The sequence below is a fragment of the Rhipicephalus sanguineus genome, chromosome 6 (assembly GCF_013339695.2).
Source record: "Rhipicephalus sanguineus isolate Rsan-2018 chromosome 6, BIME_Rsan_1.4, whole genome shotgun sequence".
In the NCBI taxonomy this organism is placed as follows: domain Eukaryota; kingdom Metazoa; phylum Arthropoda; class Arachnida; order Ixodida; family Ixodidae; genus Rhipicephalus; species Rhipicephalus sanguineus.
This window is the reverse complement of record NC_051181.1, coordinates 99011606-99032518: the sequence shown is the minus strand read 5'-3', so window position 1 is coordinate 99032518 and position 20913 is coordinate 99011606. Positions and strand designations below refer to the sequence as shown.

At 47.2% G+C, this 20913-nt stretch overlaps 1 protein-coding gene across 1 annotated transcript in view; it reads left to right on the top strand.

The window, feature by feature from the left end:
- LOC119396010 (GATA-binding factor C-like) overlaps nucleotides 1-20913 on the top strand; it is a 79059-nt gene that overhangs the window by 8699 nt on the left and 49447 nt on the right. The window contains 2 exon segments of the mRNA XM_049416864.1: nucleotides 13542-14314; nucleotides 14316-14839. Coding sequence (XP_049272821.1) covers nucleotides 13587-14314; nucleotides 14316-14839 — 1252 coding nt within the window. The 5' untranslated portion in view covers nucleotides 13542-13586.

The window sequence follows — 20913 nt, the reverse complement described above, 5'->3', positions numbered from 1 at the left end:
GGGTATATATGTTGATTTAAACCTAGGAGTGTTAGTCAGCGCCAATCGCAGCCATGGCGGCGAGTGTGGAACACTCTTTTTTTGCCTGTTGGCGTCACGTAGCACGTGATCTTTATACGAGTTGGCAGCTGACCAATAATCCCTCGCATACTACCTGAAGGCATTAAGTCTGCCAGGACGAGACCCTAGCTATGAATGAAGGAAAGCAGATGATTTTTTCAAGGGCTCGTTTATCTTTGTTAGACACAATATTAATGAGAACTAACAGACAATAACGCCAAAGAAAGTACAGGGGGTGTTATCTGTAGTATTTAGAATATAAATGTAAAAAACACTCCTAGGTTTAAATCAACATATATACCCCAGAAAGTGGACGGGAGGATGACCGCCGCCGTAGCTCAGTGGTAGAGCATCGGACGCGTTTTTCGAAGGTCGCAGGTTCGGTCCCTGCCGGCGGCAAGTCATCTTTTCGTCCACTTTACTTTCTTCACATTTATATTCTAAATACTACAGATAACACCCCCTGTACTTTCTTTGGCGTTATTGTCTGTTAGTTCTCATTAACGATTATTATTAGTAACACGAACGATGAGCCACACATATCGGCTAAATGCCCGAACCGCTAAAGGAAAAATGATAGTGAGGAATCTGCAGTACACTATCATGATGTGAAAAGGCGCGATTAAAACGGCACAATGAATAGAAACGAAAGCAGAAGTTCAGGGGACGATGGAAGGTTGAAGAGATGAAAAATTTGTGAACAAGGGGTATCGCTGGAGGCGACGTTTCGGCAAGCGGATTTGTCCTCTTGAAGGCTGCAAGGTTGCAGCGTCGAAGAAGACAAATCCGCTTGTCGAAACGTCGTCTCCAGCGACACACAGAATAGAAGGAAACAGGACGACACGCTACTACAGCAGCTGACATATTTTATTCAATAAAACATGTATTTACAACGTAGTTACTCCCGGTAAGCAAGACGACTCGTCAAGGAAAGGTAAACGCACACTAGTACTCAACACAATCATTTCACGTGTCGTCCGAGAAAAGTCACCTCACATTCCCGCAGGTTAAGGGACAGGCGTGCCGTTTGAGTCGCGCCTTTTCACGTCATGAATCCAAACCAACTCGCGCAACTTTTTATTGTGTAGTTCACTATATTCGAAATAACGAAATAGATAAACAGTATGCGCAGCGAGAAATGCCTCGCTGCGCATACGAGATGACGTTCGGTATCCCGAAGTGATGTTCGCCGTGTTTCTCGCGCGGGAGTGTCTCGCCGTTCACGTATTTAGACGTCGGAGCGGATACTCGACGTTTCGGATCGTCTCAGTTTTGTAAGCATCATTTGTACATAGTCGTCTTGATACATTCTCGAGCGAAGCTTACGCGTATAAGCTTTGGTTTATCGACGTGGATCACTGGCGGTCGCACACGGCAAGGTGTGCCGCTATGTGGTCCGCATTCTTCCGGCGGTCCATTACTCGCGCGGCCGGTCTACACAGAACAAAAACTTGGAGGACGCTTGAACTTAGCCTTCAAATGTAGAACACGACAGCGTAATCGGGCCCCGTGATAATCGCCTTCAGGCATGCCGCAAGCAAAGGAACGTTTGCGTAACATTGGCCGTTTCAACCCATCCTTGAATGCCTACTGAAAGTACGGTTGCTATAAGTACCGGGTAAACCATAACTCTTCCTTCTACAAATTGGCAGAGTACCCACTACGCGTCCGTAAGGTGCCACGCGCACCACTTTGTAAAGGATGAGCAGCTTTATTTAAACCACCCACTCGTTGCGAAATTCACATGTTTTGACGCCTGGTGTGACTCTTACCATTCTGCCACGCAATATTACATGCGTTTAGAAGACTGCTTCCGTTACATGATATTCTTATAGCGTTTTCTTTTTCTTTTTTTTCTAAAAAGCAGTTTCAAGCACTGGCGTAGCTCTGTGGTAGAACACCTGCTTGCCACGCAGAAGGCCTCGGTTGGATTATTACTTGGACCGAATATTTTTGATGTGTTGATTCGCATCTATCTCGAATTTTCGCTCACGGGCAAGGCTGATTTTTTGACCACAACCAGCGACGCCGACGCCGGCACTTCTGCGGAACGAGCTCTTTAACGCTATCGCGTTAAAAGGCAAGGATTCGAACTTCCAAACCATTTTGAGACCGAGAAGGATCACATTGGTGCTGTTAATGCGGAAACACACGAAAAGTGGTGTGCGTATATGCTCGCGCCTCTGTTCTTACAGAAGGAATAGGGTCCATGGATGCACGTTCGCAATCAGATTGCCTACCTGCCGGTCATGCAAACGTAAAGCCGTATAAGCTCGCCACTGTCTTAGCGAAGAAATAAGGTCGACATCTTTTACTCTAGAGTCTCTTTAAGCTGCAGTGTAATCGACGGCTATTCAGTGACCGTTGTCGACCTTAATGACAACGTTATAATTCGCGAGCATGGTAGAAAAAAATTCTGCGAAAGTTCTTTAGATAAGTTCGCAAGATCATTTTACGCACACGCGGTACAGGCGAAGGAACGGAGCCATTGTGTGTGCTACTTACTGCGTCAATAGGGCTAGCCTATAAATCGAGCAGTTTTGAATAGAAAAAGTTGCCGCACGCAGAATACGACCTGCGTCGTAACATTAATCAACTCATTTTTTTTGAAAATATGGTGATGTTCTCCGTGAGTACACTTATTGCTAGTAAGTTATCTCGCCGGCCCGATAAACCATTAATACAACTGAGTTGCTCGTTTTTTTTCTTTTCTGTTTTATTTTAGCCAGAACATTCGCACGACAAAGGGTATTCGCCCACGTATATTCCACTCTCGGTCGGGATGATGCTATAGTTAGTTTAGGTTGTAGAAGAGTGGTAAGTTGGGCGAGTTGGTAATGATCCGTTATGTAACTGCGCAAAAAAGGGACGGTGACACAATAGGAGGGGAAGCACAAAGAGGCGCAGACTATCAACTTTTTGTTTTGGGGTTTTTGTTGATATGGGTTCCTCTTGGCTTTTCCTCCTCCCCTTTTGTTCTTTCTTGCTTTTTCCTGTCCTTTATATTGCCTTGTACTTGCAATAAAGCTTCAGTTGATAGTCTGCGCCTGTTTGTGCTTCCTCTCCTCTTGTGTCACCGTCCGTTTTTTGCGCAGTTACATAATAGTTTAAGTTGTTTAAAGTCCCAAGGCAACCCAGGCTATGAGAGACGCCGTAGTGGAGGGCTCAGGACAATTTCAACCTCCTGAAGTCCTTCAACGTGCACTATCTGAAATCGCACATTTCACAGGCCTCCAGAATATTGCCTCCATTTAAATGCAACTGCCACGACCTGGATCGAACCCGCGTCTTTCGGGTCAGCAGCCGAGCGCCGTAACCATTGGGCCACTGTGGCAGCTTGAATAGTGGGTCCAGCTGAGCAGGGCATTTCGTTGAATACGTCAACGCCGCGACGCATTTCATGTTGACTGCCCCTGTGCGCTTTACCGTGTATTCTTCAAAGTATATAGCGCCGGAGTGTGTTACAAAGTTTGTGACGGTGACTCGCGCCGTTTGTCGCGCGTATTGCCGCGTGAAAAACCCAGCGGCATGTGACTCGGCGGGCGGCAGCCTTTGGTTCCTCCCCGTACATTTCCCGTTCCGCCGGCATCCGGCGAGTGCCCGGAGAAGCAGGAATAGACGCGCGCTCATAAGGCATCCGGCGGAATGCATACGCCACGTGACCTCCACCGTGCGGTTACGCCGGCTGTCTGGCGCGCTTGCGTCGTCGCCGCTTCCATGTCCGTTGCCAAGGGCTCCGAGGCTGTCAACAGCTCTGCCTCCCGGCAGGTCCTCTTGAGCGAAGCTCTTATAACTCGCAGATTTCGGCGATGCACGCAAAAAACGCCGGCGCCGGCGAGCGCACCGAAATGCGACCCTCGAAGGCGCGCCGATCGCATGCGTGTTTGTATGCGCCGTTTACGCCTCGATCGTGGACTTGTCGGCGATCAGCCGTTTCTTGCATCGCAGTCTGGTCTTTCATTGAGGTCACCTGTCATTTCACGTTGCAACATTTCATTGTTGCCTGGAATGCATGTGAATGCATGACCATTGTTGTTGCCTGTAGCAACGAAGTGTTGCGCTGCTAAGCGCGTTTGACGAAGGTCCAACTCCCGGTATGGAGGAAGAAAACAGTTATAGGAGGGAGCATTCCGCGATGGGAAAAAAAGAAAGAAAGAAAGAAAGAAAGAAAGAAAGAAAGAAAGAAAGAAAGAAAGAAAGAAAGAAAGAAAGAAAGAAAGAAAGAAAGAAAGAAAGAAGTACGTCTGGCACCCAGACGCAAATTAAGCTTCGCTTGCCCACACTTTCCTGAGGGCTCCTGAATTTTAACGCGATAGCGTTAAGGAGCTCGTATCGCAGAAATTCCGCCGTCGGCGTCGGCGCCGGCGCCGTTGGTTGTGAGCGAAAAATCATCATCTTGTCCGTGACCGAAAAATCGGAAAAGCTGCAAATAAAATAAATAATAAAAATATTGGGTCCGAGTGAGAATCGAATCCACGCCGTCTGCGTGGCAAGCAGGTGTTCTACCACACACGCCTCTGCTTGATGCTGCGCTGAAAGTAACTTTTATGCTTCCCAAAAATACGCGTCCTGTATACAGGTGTCACAGTACGAGATGTAATATCGCAGTAATATTGCGTGGCACAAGCGTACATTTCCATCGGGCGTCACACCATGTCAATATCATAACGACTTGGTGGTTTAAAGACAGCCACCCATTACAAAAGGCACGCACATTACTGCGCGTATTCCCTTAGGACCACGTAGTGGGTGCATCACAACTTCGAAAAAGTTTCTCGCGCATAATTGCTCCTGGTTTAAAGCATGCTACCCATTACATAAGGCACACACCTTAGTGCGCGCATTCTGTTAAACACTCGTAGTGTTCGAAGTGCGCACTAGAGGCAGGATATCGCTATCGCGTTCAACTCTTAAACGCGAAGCTTAAGCGTCCCCCAATTTTTTTCTTATATACGAAGTTCCCAATCGGCACTTGCGATCTCTCTAGCTCGTCTTAGACCATTTTAGAATGTCTTCATGAAAACTGATCGCAGATGAAGGCCACGATGGCACTGTGAAAATTTTGGAACACAACATCAGCGACGGAGAGTGGGACGGGACAGGGGTTACTCCCCTCTTCCCCCCGCCTCGCCCGGACTTTTAATAAAGTTTATTCACTCACTAACTCACTCACTCACGACAGACATGCACAGGCGGTTATAGACTAATAGTGACGTCGTATGCCGCACAAGATTGATGCACTGTGGCGTTGTGCGTGTGCCCCCCCCCCCCTTTTTTTTTCTTTGAGGTTGAGGTTGAAAGTTACACCTGTAACTTTCAACCTCATCCATCCCTTTACGAATACCAGTTATCATATCACCCGCCACGGTAGTGTAGTTGTTAAGGTGCTCAAGTGCTGACCTTCAGGTCGCGGGATCGAATTCCGGCCGCGGCGGCCGCAATTTCGATGGAGGCGAAAATTCTAGAGACCCATCTACTTAGATTTAGACGCACGTTAGAGAACCCCAGGTGGTCAAAATTTCCGGAGCCCTGCACTACGGCGTCTCTCATAATCGTATTGAGGTTTTGGGACGTTAAACCTCGATAATTATTAAACTGGTATTTCTATCCCTGCTCTTCCTGTCTCGGAACCCGCCGATGCCCCTATATGGCTTCTGGAGAGCAATTTTATAACGGCTCGGAAAGGGAAACATTGACTCACGTGACATTGTGGGACTAGTCAGTATCACTCTATTCCTGTCGCCAATGCTATTTTGGCCAATCACGCGAGGACAAGCGAACGAGTTCGCTTCCTGCCCGGTTATATAAGATTGCACCCCTGATCACCGGTGACATTGCATCTATCTATCTATCTATCTATCTATCTATCTATCTATCTATCTATCTATCTATCTATCTATCTATCTATCTATCTATCTATCTATCTATCTATCTATCTATCTATCTATCTATCTATCTATCTATCTATCTGTCTGTCTATCTATCTGTCTATCTATCTATCTATCTATCTATATCTATCTATCTATCTATCTATCTATCTATCTATCTATCTATCTATCTATCTATCTATCTATCTATCTTATCTTTATCGTCTGTCTGTCTGTCTGTCTGTCTGTCTGTCTATCTATCTATCTATCTATCTATCTATCTATCTATCTATCTATCTATCTATCTATCTATCTATCTATCTATCTATCTATCTATCTATCTATCTATCTATCTATCTATCTATCTATCTGTCTGTCTGTCTGTCTGTCTGTCTGTCTGTCTGTCTGTCTGTCTGTCTGTCTGTCTGTCTGTCTGTCTGTCTGTCCGTCCGTCCGTCCGTCCGAGTACATTGGCGATTAAGCAGTAAATGCGAGAGCATTGTCTTCTCGCGTAAATATGGGCGATGGACTGTGAAAACGATCTATGCTCTGTGACAACATATAGTGGTTTATTTAATTCGCATGCACTTAGTAAGGTATAGTCCATGGCCTATAGTGTATTTGCCATTGGTTTCAGCATTTCAACGCAGCGGTTACTGCAAGTCTCAATTCAACCAGTGGAGGAATCGTCCTGGACGACTGCACGACATTCATTCCCTGCTCTAACAATGCTCATGCTGTCTATAAATGTGCGCAATAATACTGCTAAAATGATGCGCATGTTGTGCTTCCATATGTATAGTTCACGATCGTTCACATATTATCCACCCTTATGGGGTCAGCAAATCAACAAGATCCTATAAATGATGAACAACGAGATCCATCAGCGGGTCGAGCACGATGACATATCTCGAAGGCTCAGTATACGCTTCCCCGCAGGCCAAGTACTACACGCGTCGGAACGCGTATACGTGCGCACGCGCTCGCTTTGGTACGAATCCGGTGGTCGCAGCTGTTCGCTGCTGTGACCGCGGGAATTGGTTTGGCGTCAGCGCAACCGGAACCTGCAAGATTTGCGCCGAAAGCTGCAAACGCTGTCTCCTGCGGGAGCTCCGAAAAACCGCGATGCGACCTCGTGGAAGAAAAAAAAAAGAAAGAAAAACGCGAGCTGCAAAAGCTACTGCTGCTGCTTCTGCAGTCGATGGCGACGCTGCAGATAACAGCCGCTCGCCCCCGTCTCCCCCTCTTCGGAAAAGGGCCACGGCCCTGGGAGTCAGCAAATTTGACACTCTTAGAGAAACATAAGTCACCGGACTGACTTCGCGAACCTTAGCCCAAAGCATGCAGAGAGAGAGAGAGAGAGAGAAGAGCGTGTGTGGACTGGGCCGTAGACTCGAAAGTGCGCTATCTTGACCCCTGGCTCTGAGCTCGAGCGATATATGCGTACTCAGATGACGGCGAGGCAAGATCCGAAGCATACTCGGTGACGTTGACTATAAATTAACCCGTCAGCTTTGCAGCGCTCGATCCAAACGCCTCCTCGATCACTGCTATCCATCGCTTCCGGCTTCGATACACAGGAGAAGCTTTATTTCGGTGTTCCGGTCGCCCAATCGTGATGCAGCAGCGCGTTAAAAAGAAAAAAAAAAGAAACTAAAGTATAAATGCAATGAACGTTTCGCGTTGTTGTCTACGGAATCTGCCGACGTGTTTTCACCTCCATCCTCGCTACCATTCACATGATCGACAGAACAGAACATCGTTTACATTCCGTATTGTCGATGAAGACGCTTAAACGCTGGTAACAGTCAAGCTGCCGATTGAGAAGGGTGGCGCAGGTCGATGAATTGAACGTTAGAATTCATGCCCTGAAACCACGAAGGTAACATCTTGGCAGTGTGAAGCCCGCGGCCGAGAATAATGCAAGTCGGGATAATACAGGTCTCCCGGATCACCGGAATCACACAAAATAGGTTCCTCTTCTATTCCCCTGAGTGCGTAATGGGGCGATAGCGGCCTGAAATCGGGCTTTACACCGCGTGTGTAGAGCCCGACTGTCTTCGGCGCTTGTCTGCGTGATCCAGTGTTTGTCTTCGTGTCTTCTTCATCGTCAGCGGTGCGTGCCTTTTCGTTGTGCCGTTTCATAATCATGAACCCTTACCAACACACTCAACTATTAGTGATACTGAACGCGATTTCCACACCGCGTGCCCGTCGGTATAGACATATTTATCGCCATGTGCGTATGAATACATTGTCATAAGTTGTGGTGGCATACGAGGAATCACGCAGCTCTCGCCAAACAATTTTGAACACCTACAGAGTCACGTGACATCATGCATAAGCCGAACATGCCATGAATGTATTTTCGCTTGTATACGGCGGTCGCTCGATTTCTTGGTGGGCTGCCTTGAACGTGCTGGGTGAGTGCGTCCTCTTGAAATACATTCGCATTTTACTCCTTACAAGTCACGCCTCAATTAAACTGCTACTAATGTGGCCTTCGTTGTTCTGTTTAAGTCTTAGAGCTGCTGTATTCAGTGCATGGTTCCACCATCTGCGCAATCATAGAGCTTCGTTCCGCTGCTAGTAAGTCATGACGTAGACCTTCTCTTCTTTTTTTCCGCATAGCATGTGCATTTTGGGAAGCGGTACTTCTCGGAATATCGCTTGTCATTATAAAAAATAAAAAAAGGAAGGTCTCTGCAGGCTTTTCAGGGGTTACGAACGTAAAAGTACAGAGCAAAGCAGAAAAAATGAAAAAAGAAAAAAAAACGAAAAATGAAACATAGCACGCTTCTTGCGAGCGAGCGAACATCGCGAGGCTCGCCCTTCTCCATCGAAGTCGTGGCTGTCACCGGAGAGCGGACCAAGCAAGCTGCGCAGCGCTACTGCTGACTCAAGATCGGCCTCCGAAACACAACTGCGACGCGGCCAATCACAGTCGTCGCTGCTCTTCACACGAGCGTAGCCGCCAGTGGCGGCCCGGGTCAAGCCGGACGCCGCAGCACCGACTACGCTGGAAGGGTATTCAGTGTCTCGCCGACGATGCAGACACGGAGGTCCCGGTGAAAGAAAAAATCCGCGCGTTGCGCATGCCCGCGCCTTCGGTTCATCTTGCACGCACACACACACGCCACCGCTCCAAGTTTTCTCTTTCTTTTCTTTTTGTGCCGCCGGCAGTTCCTCCCAGTGGCCGTGGTTGCTAGAGCTTGTTAAAAACGCTTCCTCGCCGCCTCTCGAAGACGTCCGCTATACGTCCGTCAGCTTCGCTTTTCAGCGACGGCTGCCGCCGCTGCTGTGCCGACGACGACGAGTCGGTTGTGGCACTCCCGGAACCTTTGACGACTTCGCGCGGGTCGGCCGACCGAAGCGCACACACACATCCGTCTCCCCTGCAGTGGCCGCTGCACTGTGCCGGAACACGCAGCTCTCGGGGGGGACACCAGGCGCAGCGCTGCCCGACGCCTTATATGCAAGGTAACCCCGGCTTTTGATTAGCGTCGCCTATCTTGTCACTTCCCTTGAGTTATCAACGACAGTTTCCGCCCGCCCACCACCGCCTTTTGCCGGCAGCGTGCGAACCCTTCGGCTACGTGGGCCCGATATAATGCGGGTGTGCTCTGCGGGCCTGTTAGCGGCTGAGCCCATATCAACCCTCGACCGAGAGCCCCCGGTTCTCTCCCCGGCGTCCGTATCGGGCCGTAGGGCCCGATAAAGAGTGCTTGCTGCCTAGTTACGTGGTGACCCGTATTTTTAGCGTTCGATTTTTTTATCGGTTCGAGCTCCCGTGGTTGCTGATGGCGCGCAAACGGGGCGGGCACCGGAACGGCAATCGGTAGCTTTATCGGTAGACGTTTGTTCCAATGCATGCTACAACTGGCGGTTCTAGGGCAACTCCTATCAGGTCCCGGCGCGCTCGATAGATGAGATTGTCTCTGGTTTTCTGTTGTCGACACGTATCATGTTTGATTGCGCTTTCTGGGAGCATCTAGCGCAACGTTTTTCTTGTTCCTGAACAGGTGGTCGCTTTTACTTTGGACATTTCTTCGTAAAAAAGGTGTTGATTAATCGCATCGCGTGCTGTATCTTGCGATGCGGCTCTGCCGTGCTCATATGGCGAATTTTCTTGTCACGCTTGTTCGCAGGCACTCAGATGTAACAAAATGCTTGAAGTTCGTGAATGTTAACCGGTGGTGACAAATTGTACGAACTTTGTTTTATGTCCAAATGTTCATTGGAAAGTATTGCTTTATTCGAGGTTTTCTTACGCTTTTCTTTAGTTATCCGGTACTTGCATTGCGATTTGAGCCAAAACCAATAATTTTTTTTTTATGTTGCATATCCTAAGCTGGTCCTCTTTGGCCAGTGCCCACAAGGAACAATACACGGACTGCGCACTCTGTACCACCAACCACCCAGATGACCATTAGAGCACTGTGGAAAATTTTGAAGTTGTCCGAACTCCGCAAGCGCCTTTGATTGCTTAATGAATGCTGCTTGTGCGCGCGGAAGCGCCCTCTTTCTTTAAAGAGCAGAGCTGTTTTTTTGTGAACCTTTCCAGAGTTTCTTGACTGCACTACTGGACCCTGTCGTCTTGCCAAACAGCACCTGTGTAACGAATCGGCCTGTACTTACATAGCGACGTCTTAACTACCTCTACTAGGTGCTGGTCACCGACACTGTTTTATATGCTGAATTGAATGACCATCATAAAGAGGATAGTTTCCTTAATGAAGCGAACCTTTCCATGAGCACACTTCCCATTAGTTTGGCGCGCCTGCTTACTCGCCCTCTCACCAGACTCACGGACAGTGCTTCACTGCATATCTCCAGGATCGGGCCACTCTAGCAGTCGGTGCGCCTACCCTGGGCAAGGCGTCACGTGGGAGAATCTACTTGGATCTCAACAGCTTGGGGTCACGTGACCTGACGTGACGTGTGACGTCATATCACTGCCATGCAATTTCCATAAAAGTAAATGTTCTGCGCGGCGTTACACAAGTTATCGCTATTTTCGCAGTGTCAGTGGTTGGCCCGTGTCGCTTGGGGGCCAGAATATTCTCAGCGCTGGTTCGCGGTTCTCAATTTGGCCGCCATCACTACTGCCATATATATATATATATATATAATATATATATCCCGATTCACTTATCAAGATGGGCCGTTTCCTGAAATCGTATACAGCAGTGCGCGGTCACGTGGCAGGTGTGTCCTCCTGGCATGCACGTAGCCGCGGCTATGCATAAGATAAAATTGATGAACTCGCATTTTATGAATTTTGAGCGACGTCGTGAGGTAATCGCCACCGAAGTGTTTTGATGGTGTTTTGGTCGTCTTGGCGCAGCGAATGTTTTCACGACGTACCCATCTTATCCGTTGTTTCCTTTAGAGCACAATAAAGACCGCAACTTCGCCCATTAAAGACAAAAAGAACCTTGCAGACAACGTCAATAATACCCACAGGTCTAACTGGTGCAAGAGCTTCAATGCAGCTTCCTGTCAGCCCCTTCTCGCTCTTGCGCGGTTTCTGGTTTATCGAGCCTTTTTCCGTAGTAGGAATAACGTTTTTGCGGTGTTAGGGTCTGTTGATCAGTGCATATGAACTTTTTCTCCACTTCAGTGTCCCTTTAGTGCGAGTAAGGTGGGAGCGCAATATAAGGACGCCCCGTTTCTCAGATCTAGTGCGGTTTTTCTTTACGTGTTTTTGATATGTGTAAAATCTTCTAGAGCCGTCTAATCAGGCGTCTATACTTTAATATGCGATTACCACACAAGGTGAAAAACACAACGGAAGGGAAGAATGAACCCAAGGAGAGCCAACTTGCAACCGCATCTTAAGGCAGTGAAGGAACTAGCACAACAGTGCACTTTGCAGGCCCCAATACCAAGGAGCCCGTGAACAGTTTTGTTTTGTCATTTGTAAAGGGTGCATTCGGGGCTTTCTGTCTACTTCCGTATATGTGAATATCGGCGTTTCTCATGTAGGCGAACTTCAGTATACCTGCAACCGGACGATATTCACGCAGTGCGTAAGGACCGGACTTCATTGAGGTGATGAGCTAAATAAGACTGAAGTTCCCAATGACAAACGATTCAGTTGTAAAATCGCCACTGCATAATATGCAATAAGCGAAACTATGTAAGCAGGCTTTCTCACGCACGAAGCCCTAACCTATTCGGCTTAGCTCGCGCACTTGTAGTATAAGGCTGATGTTAAAGAGCTTCGTTGAGAAAGCCTGTACAGATGACTTTAAGCGGCGACATGGATATCGGCATTAAGATACAACGTTTCGGCACCTAAGATTGAATCGTGGTGTCCGGCACTTATATTATGTCACACGATATGTTTGGAAAAGCCCAGCTACATATCTTGCATGCCGGTCCTGATCCCACCGTTTGAACTCGTGAAGAATCAGTTCACTGTATATAACGGTGATGTCGCTGCTGCGTATTGTCGCACTGCAGTGACTGTTCTAGCTATCCTGTACCTCAATGTTGAATGATGTCTAATGCGCAGTCCTTTTCTTTGCTCTTGCGTTATATAATTGTCCTTTATTAGGGTAGGTTTCTTAACCTAGTACCATAGCACTAAACCACCCGCCACGCTGGTTTAGTGGTTATGGTGCTCGACTGCTGACCCGAAGGTCGCGTGATCGAATCCCAGCCGCGGCGGCCGCATTTTCGATGGACGCGAAAATGCTAGAGGACCGTGTACTTAGATTTCGGTGCACGCTAAAGAACCCGAGGTGATCGAAATTTTCGGAGCCCTCCACTACGGCATCCCTCATAATCATATCGCGGTTTTGGGACGTTAAACTCCAAATATTATTACTAATAATGTGTGACAAATGGCTTGAAGGTACAAGGGCCGACAGGGACTATTTCCGGCCTGCGTCAGTCTCTGCGTTCACTACGAATGAGCATGCAAGGAGCAATAGCGAGAACAAATGGTGCTGCAAACAGTGGCTCTACGCATATTTTGCGTATCGAACGCAGCAGAACCTGAAACCGAACCTGCTGCAGACAAACCTTATTTTAAGTGTTTGACGATGACAGGGTAGCCACTAATTTAACGGGTCTATCTCAGCTATAGAGCACGCTAAACTGGCGTTATGCTAGAAAGCGGTGGCGGTGACCTACTCTGGCACATGTACTAACTCGCTGGCGTTCTGCAAGTTTCTCTAAAAAGACAACTTCAAAAGAGTATTGCAGTTTCAAGAGAGGCTCGAAAGAAGTGGCGCTCCTATTTTTCAGTAGGATGGAGCTATTGGAGCCGAAGCTAAGTGCCGACCTTGCCCATCCAGCTCTGGAAAAAAAAAATAGATGGAGGATGTGCTTCTTTCCCTACGGTTGATAAGAACTGCGTGCTTATCTCTTCGCAGCAGGGTCCGAAACGCTTCGGCCTTCCTAAATGACGTTAACTCTCGCTATCTCAGCAAACAACCCTCCTGCTCGCTGTCATCCTATCTCTGCTCTGGTGTCTTAAAGGATGCACGCCCAACATGGACTTAACTATTATCACCACAGCTCAATTGCTGTTTTTCTTCTTTGTTTTCTTTTTTTCGCTCACACTTTCCTCCCTTCTGCCCTTCCCCACACTCTTGCACGCAGTGTACAGTCTTCGAGGAACCGATCGATAATCAGGCCGGCATATAGATGCGCCAGCTGGTGTCTTCCTCCACGCGAAACTCTGCAAACATGGCTGACTTGAGCAACAATCAACAGCAGCGGGAAGCTTCCCCAGCGGGAATGCAAACTTTGGTAAAAAAAGAACACGATGAAGAGGAAGCCATGGATGTGTCCGCCGTCAGTTTGAACCAGCAACGCGGGACCCCGTCCCTTACTGCCAATGACTGTGCCTCAGGATCCCCACCGCAGCCTCAGCAGCTGCGGCAAGGCGGGGGCGAGTACTCCTCGGTCCTGGCCACGTCGCGAGACGTTGGAAGGGACAGTGGTGGTTCGTCCCCCCAAGCACCGATCATCAAGCTTGAAGTGATGGACAACGACCAACAGCAGCAGGAGCCGCACAGTGCGAGCATGGCGGCTCCACGAAGTGTGTCCGAACCGTCCCAGCCCATGATGTATAGCAAGTACAACAGTGGTTTCGACGACAACGGCTTCTACTCGCAAGCTGCGTGCATGGCCAGCCTGCATACCGTGGATGGTTCGGCGTCGACCGTGCTCCGGTACCAACCGGCCGCTTCTAGCGCGACCGTCCAGCCGTCTTCGTCATTATACTCCCCTCCGGTAGCCACCTCTATGGCCAGCTCATCGGTGAACGGCTCGCGGGACGGCGCTCTTCCGGAAGAACAAAACGTCACCTACTCTCACCTGACCCCAGCCAGCACCGATCCCCTAAGCTACGCGCCTAGCAGTCCCATTCGGCATGCAGACGTCGTCCACGTCGTCGGTGCTTATGGATCACAAGAGCTACCATCCGTACTCGCCCCCCGATTCCAACTCGTCCCCGAGCCCCGTCCTGATGTCAGCGCCGAACGCCATGTGGGCGTCGTCGCCCCAGCCGCCGCACCATCATGACGAGTTCGTCTCGTCGTCCAAGCTGGCCCACTCAGTGTTGGGCTTGCCTTCCAGCCGAATCCAACACTCGTCCCACCACCACCATCGCCACCAGCAGCAGCACCAACAGCACCAGCAGCACCAGCAGCACCAGCAGCAACAGCTGCACCAGTCCCAGATAACCCCCCCGAGGACACCTCAGAATGGCGGGGGTCAACAGATGGGCAGTGCCTACCCGCACTTTCTCCAGGGAATGGATCACCACGTGGCACCACCCTTAGCCGTGGGATGGAACCAGGGCGTAGACGCCGCTCACGGGGTCATGGCTACCTACCCCGGCTACGCCGCTCCCATCAATGACAAGAGGCTGCCCGCAGACTACGGCGAGTACCGTGAGTATACACTTTTCCCTCAATGTTCTTTCATCGAACATGTAATCTTAAAAGCTTATTACGGCTGTTTGGGCAACTACACGTGATCCATGCGTGTTTTCTTGGTACCAGCTTTTAACACCCTAAAAGCCGAAGAGCTACTTCCATCTCTTTGGGACGACCATAACACTGATATCCTCGAAACATAAATGAACAGGCGATAGCTAGTGTAACGTAATTCAAATAAGGCCTTCGGCTAGGTCGAATGAAATTCAGTCTCAGAGGCTGTGCCTTTCCCCACTGCAAGCGTCGGAACCTAAGGTAATGTTCACGTGACCTCAACGTTCGCCCTTTCATTGTATGATTCCACTGTTCCTCTGCAGATATACATGATCGAGATGAAACTTTCGCTGTGCTACCTTCACTACAGAGTAGCAGCCTCGATGACGCCAGTAAGAATGACGACATATAAAATGTGGTCATATATAAAATGGAGTCATATATAAAATGGAGCCGTAAAGGCTTCGTGCCAGGCATGTATGGTCAACATTGCATTACAGAATTTATAGGAACTCGTTAATCGGGTGTCATTCAGAAGAAGTAATTCAGTGCTTGTTCCTGATAAGCATTTATCTAAAAAGTTGGTTCAGTTAAGTATGCGTTGTTCGCGTCGTGACGTCGTTTGTAGCTCTACAAACATTACACAAGAACTAGCGTATACCAAGGCGCCCTAATTTCTGAATAACAAGCGGGTGGCTTCAAGCTTGACCCGTAAGTTAATGTCACCAGATTTCGTGACGCATTTAGTATCGCCCGCTCGTTATAAAGGCTGACAGATTCATCTAATATCGGACACCAAAATTCTGTCGCAAGAGCTGTTGAAGTGGTAAATATTGCTTGCGAGACAAGGCACAGTGCGTCTTGCGATATTCAAGAAATATTTACTATTTTACTTCTATATCACTCACTCTAGAATCACTCCACACTGAATTTCCTAGCTATTCTGGCGACCATCTCAAATGTATTCGAAAGAAAGATGGTGCCGATTTACTGCAATGGAAGCAGGTGAACTGCTAGAATATTTCGGAGATAAAATTTTGTGACGTTGGAGGCTTCCGAATTTCGTTGAATGTCGTCGAAGCGATGTTCGTCAGAAGTTTTTTTTTTTCTGAGTGTCTCTTTTCGTGCCAATACCCAATACAAAATTTGATTTACATACTAAGCAGAAATGTTTGTTTGACGTTTTTGACGCTCTGTAATATTATCGCGATATTTCTGCCTCGTACACCTGCAGGTATTTTGCCAAAATTTGCTACGTTTGAATTTTGCCGCTATAGTATTGCGCTACGTTTGAAACATCTGAGAAATGAATACTTAACGACAATGGGGAACTTCAACGGGGAAGCTGCGGTGTGAGCAAATGGGAAGATAGCCGTCATTGGGGAACTTCAAAAATTATTTTCCTGCTTTAAAAAAAATGTGTTGATGAAACCTGTTCTCTGGGAAGGACTATCTATTTGCTTTAGATAGAGGCATAAAACCTATTTTATGATGGAGCACCACATGGTGTAAATTGCTTGACCCTGATCAGTGGCCTATGTGTCGCGCTTGGCCCTAGTGGTCAATGGCCGTTCTTGTGTCCTGGTGTATCCTTGGCGTTAACTTTGTGTATCATCGAAATGCCGAAGTGGACTCGGAGGCCAGGTAAAAAAAAAAAAGGGCGTCGTTGAGGTCTGCTTTGCAAAGTGTCTCAGCGATTCCAGCATCTCGCAAAAAAAAAAGCAACAAGAAAACTGCCTGTGAAGTCATTGAATTAATTTTCATTAACTATCTTGACAGTCCATTGGGCCTTATCTTAAGTAAACTTGTGATCCAATATCACGGGTATTCAATATAACTCTCGAACTAGGACAATCGATTTCGTTCCAATGTTATTTTTTGACAAGACTTTCTTTTTCTGAATAGTTGGAAAACCGGAAGTAAGTGCTGAACTGGAAGTGCTTGGAAGCGAAGTAAGAGAGTCACTCATTGCTCGAGCCACTAAAAATATAGACACTGAACTGTCTTATACGCTTAGGCGGCTGCGCTACATTTCACCAGAAGACATCTAAAGGACCTTAAGCTGTGCCTCGAGGGACAACCTCTGACCATAGTAAAGCAACACATATTTTTTTTTTTTTTTTTTGGGGGGGGGGGGGGTTGCACTCGAAGGACCGACAACTCTCCTGGAACTGCCACATAAAAACCACGGAAAGAATAAGTAAACGCAGTAAATACTACTCTTCGACGTGTTGCTGGCACAACATCGGGAGGGTCAGTGTGGTCACTGCTGAAAGTGCACAATGCTCTCTTAAAGCAAAAGATAAGCTACTCTTCACATCGTCTTCATATGCTCCTCTCATTCATATGAGTAGCGGCTTTGGGGATGAACAGCTACGAGCCTTAGAATACGCTTAGGAATTCCTCGCGAGCAACCTCGAGCGTCCGGGTAATGCCGAAGCACGAAACGCAACCTCTGCAGTTGTGAGGACAGTCGAAATACGTCCATATTACTTGCGCGTTTTAGAACATCATAAAAGCCACCCAGTAACTGGGGCACATTCTGAGAGAAACAAAGCTTGCGTCAATATGGTCGTTGAGGAGTACAAATGTTTTCTACCATATGAATTTTGGAGACCCTATGTTCCCCATGGTGACATGGGGCCCTTGATATTGAACTTTATGTACAAGGAATCATTCATAAACGAGACATGCCTCTATGCTAGCAGCACAACGACTGGCGTTGTACCAGATGTAAACTTTTGATATCCGTGTTACATCCAAACGCATACAGAGGGTTCTTGAAAATGTCGAGCAAATTCATCCACCGCCTTTGTCGTTTCAGAATGACACTAAATAAACATATTTAGGTTGCCTTACACGACATCGTCAAGTGAAGCAGAAGTATTTGCAATACTCGCTGTGTTACGACACCTTAAATTCATTAAAATAAGCAACAAAATTGGACGTCCATTATGTGTGCATTATTATGTGTGGTATGTGTGCAAGCAGCTTTATCGTCACTTCATAGTGCCACCAACTCGACCAATTCGGCTTTAACTTACGAACTATTAAAACAACTTAAAAAGGAAACTAGGCAGAATCGCGCAATTCTATTCCAGTGGATACCTGGCCACTGCAATATCCCTGGTAACGTTGCAGTAGATGAAGCAGCTCAACAAGCAATACGAAAGAAAAAAAGACACATTGGACCTACTTATACCAGAAGGTGAATTATGACACGTACATAAGACAGGTGCCTGCCCATGGTTGCAGAGCGGCATGGTTCGATGGACAGTCAAGATCTTCAAACTTATTTTACATTTATTCTTCACTATAAATTCAAAAATTTTTAACAGTGAATACAGTGCCTTCGAAACGCTCGTTCACAGCCTCCGCCTTGGTACCACGTGCACAAAAAGCTTTTTGCCCGATACTTCACGAGCAGAAAATTTTGAATGCACTTGCAGGTCACGTGGATAAAGGTACAACGTCTTCATAGACATATGTTTTTGAAATGTCTCTTCATCTTTTATTATAATGCCTGCGATAGAACGAACTTATACAACAACTATACCATGATTTTATGGCATTGGACCGCAGGTCCTTCAGTCTCAGAAAGTTCGTACGTCCATAACCAACACATGCATAAAAAAAAAAGCGCGCGCTCTTGTCATTAAATAGGTCACTGAAACAGAGTTATATTGTTTCAAATTATTGAGATAAATTTTAGTAAACAGAGAAAGCTCATTTCATGTGCATACCGTGTCGCGTTATGTGTAAACGTTATCCGTATCCCTGTGACTGCACTTTCAATATTAGTGTTCTTATGTGATTGGAATTTATGTGTAATGTTATTTGTCAACATATCCTGTGTTCGTTATGACTGCATTCTATGTGAACTGTAGCGTTTATGCGACGTCACTGTATTTTGTGTCGTTTTTGATGTCGCTATATGTGTTTGAATGGACATATTCATGCTTATGTGATATTTTTTTATGGTTTGGTAGACTTATACGAGCTGTTTAGGTGCTATTTTATGTGGCTTTTTTCGTGGCTGCGATTTTCACTAATTCTATACTTGCGAAAAGGAGTATCCGGTGCTACGTAAGGGCGCCAACATCTCCTAGACAATATATAATTAAAAAAAAATGAGGAGGTGTCCCCAATCCTTGAGTTAGGTGTGTGGTACTGGCACTAGCACGTCGGCATTCGTGTGCCTTGGGGTAATCCTTGGGGTAACCTTGCGTTTCGTCGTGCTACCGAAGCGGATCTCGGGAGCCACGTAGAAAGAAGAGCGTCGCTGAGATCTGCTCCGCCAGGTGGCGCGACCATCCGAGCTTCTCACAAGAAAAGCATCTCCTGTTTCAGTGACCGTATTCAATTAATTTTCGTTCATGATCCTGACCTTTAATTGGCCCTTAAGTAAATTTATCATCCGGCATCATATGTATTATGACATAATACATTATGTATTATGACACCATGTATTATGACATCACATGTATTATGACATAATACCCAACATTACTCTTAACTTGGGCCAGAACTATAGATTTCGTACCGGTTATATTTTTTAAACACATTTTCTGAATGTTCTGTGAAACGGAAGTTAGTGCACGACCGGAAGTGCTTGAAAGAGAAACAAGTACCTCTCGTTGTTCTGGCCACGAAAAAAAAAATCTCTTAGTGCGTACCATGGATTATTAGGCCGTTTAGCTGTTAAGTGTCAGTCAGCGAGGCAAACAGATGGCATGCGCTCAGACACTGCGGCGGATAGGCAAGCTAATAGAGACATTTGCTTTGTCCAAAAACTTGCGAGCGTTTGCGTATTGATCGGGTTACTGTAGCTGTAAACGTGAGCGCTCGGATTGGTTGCGCTACCTGACCGAGCAGTGATCAGAGGCAAGTACCGAGCTATTGCTGCAATTACTAAGTATTTCGCTTCTCTGTACTGGTGGAAAATTTCGGCAGAGGTGTAATCGTGAGCACGTTGCCTTGTGAAACCCTTTTTTTTTCGTCAAGAACACTCAGCGATACCCCCCCCCTTCTTCTGTCGCACGCGCAAGCGCGCAACACACACACACACACACACACACACACACACACACACACACACACACACACACACACACACACACACACACACACACACACACACACACACACACACACACACGCACGCACGCACACACACACACACACACACACACACACACACACACACACACACACACACACACACACACACACACACACACACACACACACACACACACACACACACACACACACACACACACACACACACACACACACACACACACACACACACACACACACAAGCGTCGCAAGATGTCGCTGCCAGCGCAAGGAGACAGTACGGAAATTCTGTTGCGTATACCCCAATACCGGACAAGCTAAAACATTCGTCGGCATAACGGCGAAGCTCATTGGCGTAACCAGGAGGGAAGGAGGGGTGGGGGGTGGGAGGGGCTTCAAACCCCGGCACCCCCCTCTCCCACATTTTTCAATTTTGCATGTGTATATACAGAGTGTTTTTCAGACAATATAGATTTTATGAATAAAATTTTTTGACAGTCACGCTTCTGTCGTTCTCGCTCATGCACTCTATGTCGAGGCGGAAATACTTTGCCGCACGTGAAATGACATCGGCACGACTAGTTAACAAAAACTTGTTAACTGACTTTTTAATTATTCACTTGAGTGCAGTCGTTTATATTAGGAAGTTGTAGCGCGTGCCAATTTATGGCCTACCAGTTTTTTATGGAGATCACGAAAGTTGCACGTAATTCAAGGTATTCATAATCGGGCGATATCGAATTACTGACTGCGTCCGGCGCTCAGGAAACGTGGCCTCTTTGTTACGTAGGACTAGAACTACCCGTGACAGGAAAGTGACGAAATTTGAACCAAGGCTCACCGAAGTACAATCTGATCAGGAAAATCGGCAAGCATTCTGAAATACACTAGTAAACAGCTTATTGTACACGTGCGATGTGTGGTGCTTATGTGTTTCTCTTTAAAACGATAAA